Source organism: Littorina saxatilis, linkage group LG6, assembly GCF_037325665.1.
Source record: "Littorina saxatilis isolate snail1 linkage group LG6, US_GU_Lsax_2.0, whole genome shotgun sequence".
Lineage (NCBI taxonomy): Eukaryota > Metazoa > Mollusca > Gastropoda > Littorinimorpha > Littorinidae > Littorina > Littorina saxatilis.
Window position 1 is genome coordinate 46,599,765 of NC_090250.1, and position 12,019 is coordinate 46,611,783.

Below are 12,019 nucleotides of genomic sequence, written 5' to 3' on the forward strand. Positions count from 1 at the left end.
GCGAATATTTTTTGTCAGTCTGTTTGCGCGTTAAGCGCGCTTGTGACAATTGCTTCCTGAGCTTGGTGTGTAAACTGTTGCAATTCCCATGAGTGCAGAGCTGATTTTATTTCAAGCAATGGTATTTCTTAATCCATAATTGCGTTTTTGAAAGAAAGATACCCTCGTATTGTATTTTTGTGTACATGAAGAAAGAAATTGTATTTTAAGGTAAAAGAAATTGCCTCAGTAACAAAAATAACTCACCTGCACATCAAACAAGTTGATTGCTTTGATTTTCATCTCGAACGATTGGTTAAACACCACAGGAAAGGGCCGTATGTTCCTGGCTTCCGCATAGTTTGTCAAGACTCCATCTAGCCTGCTCGCCATCGCAAAGGTGTCCAAATAGGTGTAATTGGGATGGCTGTCAAACGTTATGTTCAAGCGAGAATCGAGGGTGAAGATGATGTTGTTGTCTTGCACAAATTCAACGCTAAACCTTGAGGAGAAAAAAAATAGAGAGGGAAATGTGGGTGTCAGAGTGTGTTCGTCCGTCTGTTTGTCTGTCTGTCTGTCTGTCTGTCTGTCTGTCTGTGTGTCTGTCCGTCCGTCCGTCCGTCCGTCCGTCCGTCCGTCCGTCCGTCCGTCCGTCCGTCCGTCCATCCATCCGTCTCTATGTCAGTCAATCGTTGAGTGTTGCTGTCTGTCTGTCTGTCTGTCCGCTCGTCTGTCCGTCCCTCTCTATGTCAGTCTAACGTTGAGTGTTGCTTGTCTGTCGAGTGCGGTCATGTCGTGTTCTTGCCGTTTGCTGCGTGTTGCTGTTTCAGTGTTTCTGAGCTAGTCTGGAAACATGAGGAGACTCGATCTCTCGATTATCATATTTAGGCCAAAAAAAAAAAATTGTCTGTTTCTGGTAACATGGCTAAAAAAAATAGGGTCGGTAGGTCGGGATTTTTTTTTTTTTTTTTTTTTTTTTTTTTACCCCCAAATGTAGACCAATAAAACTAACTTTAAAAATCGCGCAAAGAGACTGGATTCACTATACTAGATAGAGACAAGACACTCAACACATTTACAAATCGTCAGCGGACTTTCGTTTTCACACGTTTTTGTTGTTCATTTTCTCACCCTGTCCTTTACCACCAAAAAATAAATAAAAATTTTTGAGTTTGGAAAAAAAAAGTTTAGGGTCGGCGCCGAAATTTAGGGTCGGTCGGGTGACCAGAAACAGACAATTTTTTTTTTTTGGCCTTATCTGCCTGAGACTATTAACCTTCCATCTCTGTTTGTGTGAAACAGATCTGCAAATTATTGTCAGTCAAAATATGTGCGCGTGCGTTCGTACATACGTCCGTGCGTGCGTGTATGCGTGTGTGTACCTGTGCGTGTGTGTGCGTGTGCGTGATCGTGCGTGTGCTAGTGCGCGTGCGTGTGTGTGCGTGCGTGCGTGCGTGCCGCGCGTGTGTGTGCGTGCGTGCGTGCGTGCGTGCCGCGCGTGTGTGTGCGTGCGTGCGTGCGTGCCGCGCGTGTGTGTGCGTGCGTGCATGTGCCCGCGCGTGTGTGTGTGTGTGTGTGTTTGTGTGTGTGTGTGTGCGTGCGTGCGTGCGTGTCTGCCTGCCTGTCTGCGTTTGCATACGTGCATGCATGTGAAACAAGTCAGGCGAGTGATAACGGTGTGACACCCTCACCTGATAGGTGCGGTGGGAGTTCCATTGAGGCAGACAGTCCAGCCTGGCACGGGAGATATGGGAAGGGCAAGGTTTGGTGCTGGTGGTGGCTGGCACAGAGATTAACCAACATATTGCCGTTTGTACACCATGAGGGCACGCACGCTATCACTATCAAGCGCGATCGCACGCACGTAAGCACACACATACCCGCGCGTGAGCACGAAAACACACTCACACATACGAACATACACACACACGCGCGCACGCACGCATGCGAGCACGCAGGCTTGCACTCACGCACACACGCGAACACGCATACAAACAAACACACCAACACACATACACACACACACACACACACACACACACACACACACACACATACACGCACACACATAGGCGCGCGCACATATACTACTTACTTACTTACTTACTTACTTACTTACTTACTTATTTACTTACTTACTTAATTAATTAATTGATTAATTAATTAATAACTACCCGCTATATAACCTGAGACGCACCGCAGCAAAACGTGCGTTCAATTTTTTTTTATATTTACTTAGTTTTTATGTAAAACGCATTAGTGTAACATAAATTAATACTACCTTCACATTTCTCCAGATTTTCTGACGGCATTCTCCATCTTTAGACCAATTTCTGTTGCCGGAGCAGCGAAGAGTCGGGCTGTTGCCGACAAACATGCTGTCGTCGTTGCAGATCTGATCCCCCTCCAGTTCCATTCCCGTCATCCGCCACTTAACGGAAGTGGTGGCGTAGTTGATAGGAGCATCGGCTTCACGACACGAAGAAGCTGTTGATATAGAGATGTAGGACTTGCTTCAACTGAGTTGTGCCTAAGTCATTCTTCAATACTGGTAATAGAAAGATCACTGTCAAAAATCAAAACTCACAGTGGGAAAAATGTTTCGTGCCCACTGAATGTCTAAAACAATCCAAAAACTGAAACAGCTTATAAAAAGGCAATACAACATGTTACAAAAAAACAAGGCATGACGCAATCATCATGTCAACATTCTAATTTCAGAGGCATTTCTGCCAAAAAATGCGTAGAACATTCTAATGACACACCAAAACACACAAAACATGTGTTACTTATGGTTTGAACATGGAAGTTCTTCTCTTCTTGTCGTTCGCTGTTAGATCGTCAGTCCGGACTGCAGGGCTGTCCTCTCCAAGTCCTCCAACATGGAAGTTAAGGTGAAGGTTTCCCTCATGGCAAGTCGGGTTGTTTTGGCCCCTGGGTAGGCAAGCTGCCATACAGAACGGCGTTACCCGTGTTTGTCCCTGTATGCGTGTATTTACACAACCCGAAGAATTTGGATGTGATCTTGGACTCTCTATGGAGGGCTTAATTTGCGAGCACCGAGATGTGTTTAGACACACGTGAGTTGTGCACAGTCATAGCTGACTTTGGCCAACAAAGCCATAGCAGAACGGGGGTTTCAACCCACTCTTATAGTGACGAACTTGGTACAAAGTAAGCGTGCTTAACTCAATAGAGGAAAAAAACATCAGCATACCTGTATAGACCTCAATGGAATGTCCTGTGCTCTCCGTTGTTTTGTCAGTTTCAACCTGCACATAGCACGTGCCTGACTCCCTGTCGTAAGCGCAGGAGTCACACTGGGAGTGTCTCATGCACTCCCCGATACACATCATCGCTGACAAAACTGACGTCATCGCTTGGTGAGTGATGACGTTTCGTCCATCGTGACGTTGCCAGTAAAATCGTCTGGTGACAGCAGCTGAGGCTATGCAGATGACGGCACAAACGATCAATTGACGCAAGCACGTCATTTTTGAGTATAATGAAATCTCCCAGAGATATCTTGGAACCCTGCGCAGAAAAGAATTTTTCAGAAAATGTGATTAAAAACAAAAATGAAAACAGAATATCTGCTAGCGTTCTATAATCAAGAATCGGAAAACAAAACAAAAACCGTACTTTTCCTTCTTTTAAAAAAAATTCTTAATTTAGAGAATATTATAACTCGTAAACACATTTATTGTGCCCTTCTACTATCTCTGTGTGTACCCAGAATTCTCCACTTTGATCAAATGAACTTCGCTGCAAGTTACTGCTTGTATTCCGTGAGAAGTGTAATACTAATAAATAACAGAAATATGACATACCCTTGAAGAACTTCAACCAGTTTTCGAAATAATCTGGAGAAAAATATGTATTATGCTTACCCCTGTATTTGACCTTTCCTTTACGATTCCTATATTGATTATCAAGGCTGCATAAAGCGAACAAAGATCATTTAAGCCTGTTATGTTGCTGTGCAGACTCAGACACAGTGATTTGCAGAAATTCAACAGACGTTTGTGTTCTTTATTTTATTCATTGCTTCTTGGCGAAAACATGGATCCCCACCTTTCCCCCTCAATCTCCACTCACCCCCCCCCCCCCCCCCCCCCCCACCCTCGCGCATGCGCACCTCCAGAAGTGGACAATATTTGCTTGGCAGGAATGGGGTGTTATCGACCTCTCAGCATCCAAACTTTTCAAAAGGCTATACATAAGTGTCCAAGACAACATTTGAACACCGTGAACACACACACAAAATACAAAGCGGGGGAAAGCATACGATTAAAGTAAGTGCATAAAGCTGGTATTTTATTTACCAACCCTATTTATTTCAGAAGCTAAAAGCATATAAGTAGGAGGGACAAAGGTCTGCTCTGAGTGTAAAAAGTGGGCTCTTTTCCTGCTACGTTCTCCGCAGTTCCACCCACAAAGCCGACAGTGACGCAATACGGACTTGGTTTAAACAAGTTTTTATTCAATAAATTTCGTTGGAACTATTGCCGCATACATGAAATTAGGAAAAATGGAGCACAACAAGCTAGGCTTATAAGCGTACTCTTAAAAGCAAATGAAAATTTGGCGGACGATTTTAATATAACAGGTTTGAAATAATGTCAAAATAATAATTGTAAATTATGGTAGACAAACATGTAACAATAAAAGGGGAAAAAACACAAAAAACAATGCTAAACTAACAACAGTACTCACACGCGCTCGCACACTCACTCGCACACACACGCATATAATGACTTCCACATGGTTGAAAATAGAATACTACCAGAACAAGGAAATGTAAACAGTACTGCACATGGTCGTTTCGAACATGGATGAGATAAATGCATTCATTATTCAAAACGTTTGCTTAATAAGATAAACCTGAATAACTGGTCAAATATCAATGCATTTTCGCTGTCTGACTTGTCTCTATTGCCATACAGAAAATCATCAGCGGTTAGCAAATCATAGTTGGGCAGTGTTGACAAGGTGCCTTCACGTGTTTGAAGATATAAGGAGCAATAAAAAATATAGTGCTCCGCATTTTCAACAGGATAACCACAAGTGCATGACGGGTCGGGAATTAAATGTCTGTCGAATAGATCGCTATTTAGATTGCTGATCATCAATCTCAGTCTGCAATGGATAATTTCTGATTTCCGATCAGATGTGTATCTATACGAGGGAATAACAGAATCATCAGAACTAATACGTTTTTTAAATAACCGAACCCAATAGAGTCAAGTTGTTTTACAGAATCTGGAAGCTCATTCCACAGGGAAGTCGATGACAGAAAAAAAGACTTTTTATACAGTTCAGTTCGAGAGTGGGGAGTCTGTTTGTCAAGTGGTCTTCGTCTATGGTAAGGGTTCACAGAAGCAACGAGAGGAGGCAGACGTTCTAGTAAGTATGGTGGCACGCGTGCATTAACTAATTTGAAATACAAAATCAATTTGTGTCTTTTTCGCCTCTCCTTCAGTGTTGTAAATCCTGATTCATCGTACAATTTTTGGTGACTCGTGCCACGAACTGCACCTATAATGGTTCTTTTGGCATCAAGATGCAAGTTTTCTAATAAAGTAGCTAATCTGTCAGAACAATTATCCCAAATGACGTCAGAGAAATCAAAATAGGGAATAATAAAAAAATGTATACATAAGTTCGAGTGCCTTTCGGCTAAGGCGATACTTATAGGACCGAAAACATGAGAGAAGAACACGTACTTTAGATATAATTGACTGAACATGTGATTCCCATTTGCAGTCGCTCTGAATTAGTACACCAAGATGTTTGTACGGACTTTAATGGAAGACTGTCTTTGTCGCGTGTTTGGTACTAAAAGGGAACAACAATGAAAGCTTTAAGCTTTAACACTCTAGTGAGTGAAATGCATCAGAATACTCTCTAAAAGAGCCAGCGTGTATTGACTGTAGGTGAGGTACTTGCCTTTGTCGTCGGGTCAATAAAGAAGGTAGGGATGTTCCACTACGGTTTCGCAAAACAGTAAGCACTGAAATTAGAAAGACACATGAAATTTGCACACAAAAAATAAAAATTACCTCCGACGGGACTCGAACCCGCAATCCCCGGCTAGCACAGTATTTTCACCGATCCGGCGTCTAGGAGGCCGATGCCTTATCCATTAGGCCACGGAGGCTTGAATGTAACTGTCAAGTTATGACTATATGATAAGTTGCTTTGTTACACGTTTTTCTCTATTTTTGTTTTTATTTCTCAACGCTTGTGATGAAATTGTATAATTAATTGAATAGCTTGTCGTGTTTTTATTTTTTTATTTTTTTATATTTTTTTATCAGCCTATTATACAGACTGTCCAATGGATGCTGACACAAAGAAGCAGTTTCACGTTTTGTTCTGGGAGCAAGCTGCTCGGGATTTTGAGGTGTTGATTAATGTTGTATACATGTTTAAACTCAACCTGTAACATCTGTTACACACAGATAAGAGAAGCTCGTTGGGTGGGGAAAAATCATCAGATTATAGTGGTGTATATCCTGAATGGGCAGAGTACGATAACACCTAACACAATAGGAGTAATCGAATGATGCATGCTGCAATTTTCTTGAACATTTCTTTTTTTTAAATCTTTGTTTTTTTTCTTTCTTGAGAATTTCGAAGCTGCGTGCCAGTTCAATGAATTCTGTCAGTCAGTTCAAGGTTAAATTATCGACTGTCTTTCAAATAAAAAGTGCAAAGCGTGAGCTCAGGTGAGAATTGAAGTTATAAATTAGCACATGTGCAATGTTAGAAAAGACAGTTATTTTTCGTTATTGTACATTGTACATTTACTTATAACATCCATTTTTATATTATTTTAAATGCAAGTATGGACATCCAGAATTGCATTTTGTGAATTCGTTCGGAATAGATTCTACAGATCAACATACTCAAGTTTGGATAGCTACGGTCAGATTGTGTTTCAATCTTGAAACTCTCAAAAACAACTGCTAGAAAGGATGACGTGACGTCTCACTGAACAAAAGGCGCCGTTCCTTCAGACTAAGGAATACCTTTTGTACACTTTTGTTGGTATAACAAATGTTGATCAATTTCAAGTGGTACAGATAAAATCAGAGTGCACTTTCATATAAACCACCCCTTCAAGTATTTGCAGAAACATATCGTGTTCTAAAACGCTGAGTGCGATTATGTTGACTTGTTCGAAAATATGTGCCACATAGCCCGTTTGTGAACCCACCGAAATCAGCATTCATTTTCACCATTTTGCTTACTTTTGCATGGTTTTGAATTTCAAGGTGAGTTACTTCAATCTGGGTTTTAAGGCTCTAATCTACCCCTGAGAAAAATTATCTATAAAAAAAAACACAGATGTGATTGAAATCGGGTATTTGCTTTTTATGTTACATTTATTCAGTGGTGATTCCTGAGCAAAAGTCTGATAACTTATATTCACGTTGCATACCATCACCATCATAAACACTACTACCAGTACACAACACCACACGACAATGCACACATATAGACACACACACACACACACACACACACACACACACACACACACACACACACACACACACGCGCGCGCGCGCGCGCGCACACACACACACACACATACACATACACACACACACGCACACACACACACACACATACGCACGCACACACACACACACACACACACACACACACACACACACACACACACATTGACATACATATCCGTTCACCCATAATGATATAAATACAATCATGTTCAATACTTCTTTATTTTAACTACAGCTCTGAAAAGCAAATAGAAAACAACCACTTTACAAAGTATCCATAACTTTAACGTCACAAATGACAGCGGTCCTTTTTTCAGGCAAACGGGCGGTGTCACGGACTGAAAACTCTGTCTGAACAATCCTTGGATTGTGTGTGTGTGTGTCTGTGCGTGCGTGCGTGTGTGTGTGTGTGTGTGTAGAGCGATTCAGACCAAACTACTGGACCGATCTTTATGAAATTTGACATGAGAGTTCCTGGGTATGATATCCCCGGACGTTTTTTTCTTTTTTTTATATAAATGTCTTTGATGACGTCATATCCGGCTTTTCGTGAAAGTTGAGGCGGCACTGTCACGCCCTCATTTTTCAACCAAATTGGTTGAAATTTTGGTCAAGTAATGTTCGACGAAGCCCGGACTTCGGTAGTGCATTTCAGCTTGGTGGCTTAAAATTTAATTAATGACTTTGGTCATTAAAAATCTAAACATTGTAAAAAAAAAATTTTTTTATATAAAACTATCCAAATTTACGTTTATCTTATTTTCCATCATTTGCTGATTCCAAAAACATATACATATGTTATATTTGGATTAAAAACAAGCGCTGAAAATTAAATATATAAAAATTATTATCAAAATATTTTTTCGAAATCAATTTAAAAACACTTTCATCTTATTCCTTGTCGGTTCCTGATTCCAAAAACATATAGATATGATATGTTTGGATTCAAAACACGCTCAGAAAGTTAAAACGAAGAGAGGTACAGAAAAGCGTGCTATCCTTCTCAGCGCAACTACTACCCCGCTCTTCTTGTCAATTTCACTGCCTTCGCCATGAGCGGTGGACTGACGATGCTACGGTCTTGCTGAAACATTGCATTGCGTTCAGTTTCATTCTGTGAGTTCGACAGCTACTTGACTAAATCTTGTATTTTCGCCTTACGCGACTTGTTTCCTTTTACAATTACTTCTCCTTCTTTCTCTTTCTCTCTCTCCCTCTCTATTCCTTCCCTCCCACTCTTTCTCTTCCCCCCCCCCCCCCACCCCATCCATATCTCCCCCTCTCTCTCTCCCTCAGTCTCCTCTTGCTCACCATGCCCCGCTCCCTCTCTCTATTCCCCTCCTCTCACATCTCACTCTCTGTCTAAAGTGTACTGCACCGTTAATGGAAACCGAATCCTCTTTTCCATTAGAGGTTTCAGTTCTTGACAGCCGCGGGGACTGCACAGGAGTAAAAGTTCAAGACACAGTCTTACCCGTGTGAACGATTCGATTTACCATCTTGGATTTCTTAAGGCTTTTACATGGGATAAGACATTCCCTCCACTTGGACGCATACCAAAACTCAACTATCTGGTAGCTTTACAGCGAATTGTGGGAATTTGTCTGTGAACTAATTTCTCTGATCAACACCATCGTGCAAGGATCACGTTATCCCACGTACAATCCCTGAAAGATCTTTCATAGTGTACACTCTAAAAACCGTAGGACTTTTAATATCAGTTTTACTACTACTACTTCATAGTGTATATTATCGTGTTTACGGCAAGGATTGTGTCTAAGTATTTGAGAGCCCGAAGTTAACTTCCCGATCGTAGACTTCGCGAACTCTTTTTTTACCAGAAATTCAGTGCTAATGCTTCGAGGAGGAAGCTTGGTGAAGTGGACTTTGAGAAGTCGACTTCGCCCATTTAATATCAGGCTTAAGACTGCGACTGGGCATCACAGAGCAGGTTGATGACGTCAACGTGTCCTCGACCCCAGGGCTGGACGTTGGTGACGGTGTCAAGGCTGACGGTGGTGGTGTATCTGCCGTACAACGTGCCGTCCACATAGAACTGAAATCAAATATGTCGTTTTGTCAAAATATGGGTTAGTCAGTGACGGGAGAGGTGTGTGCGTGTGTGTGGGTGTGTGTGTGTGTGTGCGTGCGTGTGTGTGTGTGTGTGTGTGTGTGTGTGTGTGTGTATGTGTGTGTGTGTATGCGTGCGTGTGTGTCTGCGTGTGTGTGTCTCTGTGTGTGTGTTTGTGTGTGTGTTTGTGTGAATGTGTGTGTGTGAATGTGTGTGTGTGAATGTGTGTGTGTGAATGTGTGTGTGTGAATGTGTGTGTGAGTGTGCATGCACGCGCGTGCGTGTGTGTGTGTGTGTGCGTGTGTGTGTGTGTGTGTGTGTGTGAGTCTGTGTGTCTGTGTGTTTTGTTAGTTATACTTCCATTTATATTCTAATTGCCACAAACGAACCTGCACTTCATGCAGCGAGACAGCCCTGATCGTCATTGAGAAAAGTTGATTCAGACGAATAGGGAAAGGATTCAATCCAAGAACGGACACAGTGTTTGTCCAACCCCCATTCAGACGCTCGGAAAGGGTGAACTGATCGGTGTATGTACCATTGCTGTCCGTAACATTCAGGCGAGAATTAATGTGAACCACTACGTCATCGTTGTCGTTCAGGTAGTTGATACTAGCCCTGTGCAATAAAATAGTAAACACGTTCAGAAAACAGACATAAAAAGCAGGAAGCTTAGTACGCACAGACACGAACATTAACATGGGGCATATCACGCAAACGCACGCACTAACGCGCTCACGCACAATCATCCTCTCTCACGGTTGATTAATTGTTAGGTGTCTGTATATCTGAATGTCTGTCCGTGTGTGTGTGTGTGTGTGTGTGTGTGTGTGTGTGTGTGTGTGTGTGGGTGTGTGTTTCTTGTGTGTGTTTCGTGTGTGTGTGTGTGTGTGTGTGTGTGTGTGTGTGTGTGTGTGTGTGTGTGTGTGTGTGTGTGTGTGTGTGTGTGTGTGTGTGCTTCTCTCTGTCTGTCTGTATACATGTATGACCGTATGTGTTTGTACGTGCGCCCGTGCGTTTGTGTATGTCTGTTTGTCTATCTGTCTGTATCTCTGTACCTGTACCTCAAAGGATGGTTTGCTGTAGCAGTGCCATTGTAACACACCGTCCACCCTGGGGCAGGTTTGGTCACAGTCGGCATGTGGAGACGAATCCGGTGCTGATGGCGAAAAAGAAGGAAATGTTGTTAGACACGCATAATGTCAACTTCTCAACGAATTTTTGAAATGCTCCGAAATTATGCAAAACGTTCTTTTGGAAGAAAATCATTCTGTCCGACAAACGGCACTCGTTTGTGTCGTTAAAGGCAGAGTAAGCCTCCCGTAAACCATCACAGATACGGTCAGGCTTTTACACACAGTACAAACACCCTTTCATTTAAACAATCGCCAATTGAGAACATCCTAGGTGCCCTCCGTAAAGAGCGAACAATTTTCAAAGAATTTATTTTTGCGTGGTTTATCTTACCCCTGAGCCATCGTGAACCCGTGTGATCCAGTTTTCCTTTTTCACAATGCAGTCGTCAGTTAGTCATGAATGCGACTCGATGTGAGCTTATCTACAATAGCACGTTTTTTATGCACGAAACAACGGCTGTGGTTCACAAGAACTCTAGCGATGGCTTTTGACTGTTGAGAGGAACGGCGATTTGCACTGATAAACCTTCGTCTGCTACGACCCTTGCGTGACCCTGCTTCCGGGCTTTTCTTTTTTTTTTAAACTTTCACAACTTCGAATTGTTCTGATCTTGTCTTGATGAAAAACGAATTCTTTTATGATTAAAGAATGTTTGTGTAACAAGCTGTCAATTTATTATTTAGATTTTAAAAGTTATGTCTAGCGCAAAAACGAGGCGCCGTTGTTGTTAACGAACAAGTCTACGAAAATAAATTCTTTGAAAATGTCTCACGCTCGACAGAAAGCAGCCAGGATGTTCCCGTTCGGTGAGCGTTCAAATGGAAGTATGCTTGTACTGTATTTAGACGCTCGGGGAGCTCTGTGATGGTTTACGGGAGGCTTACTGTGCCTTTAACTCTTAAATGGACGGTAAGGACGTGTTTTATATCCGCCTGCTGTTATTTATTTTTAATACTCTACCGGCAAAAGAAACATCTACACAATATAGAACAACTAAGACAAAGAAGCAGGTGATGGTATATGCTAAATTATAAAGTACAGAAAGAATTAGACTACTATCCAGGCTGACAGCAATGCGCTCAAAATGCATCACATAAGATGTTTGCTCACAGGAATATTTCTCCAGATTCTCTGTCGACATATTCCTTCTGACAACCATACTCCAGTGTGGAAGCAGCGAACGGTGGGGCTGTTGCCGATGAAGATGCTGTCGTCGTTGCAGCGTTGCTCCCCCTCCATCTCCAATGCTGTTTTCCGCCATGAGACATCGGTGATGGTGTGGTTGATTGGAGCTTCAGAC

At 42.2% G+C, this 12,019-nt stretch overlaps 1 protein-coding gene and 1 non-coding gene across 2 annotated transcripts in view; both read right to left on the reverse strand.

Moving 5' to 3' along the window:
- Positions 1–6,038: 6,038 nt before the first annotated feature.
- On the reverse strand, positions 6,039–6,139 carry Trnar-ccu (transfer RNA arginine (anticodon CCU)). The gene is made up of 2 exons: positions 6,103–6,139; positions 6,039–6,074 (listed from the first exon to the last, which is right to left on the reverse strand). It is a non-coding gene; the product is annotated as a tRNA-Arg (tRNA).
- Positions 6,140–8,926: 2,787 nt separating this feature from the next.
- LOC138968199 (uncharacterized) overlaps positions 8,927–12,019 on the reverse strand; it is a 3,887-nt gene continuing 794 nt past the window's right edge. The window contains exons 2-5 of the mRNA XM_070340751.1: positions 11,830–12,019; positions 10,647–10,741; positions 9,972–10,200; positions 8,927–9,567 (exon numbers count right to left, since the gene is read on the reverse strand). The exon at positions 11,830–12,019 is cut by the window's right edge and continues 19 nt beyond it. Of these exons, the coding sequence (XP_070196852.1) occupies positions 9,433–9,567; positions 9,972–10,200; positions 10,647–10,741; positions 11,830–12,019 (649 nt within the window). The 3' untranslated portion in view covers positions 8,927–9,432. The remainder of the gene's footprint in view (positions 9,568–9,971; positions 10,201–10,646; positions 10,742–11,829) is intronic.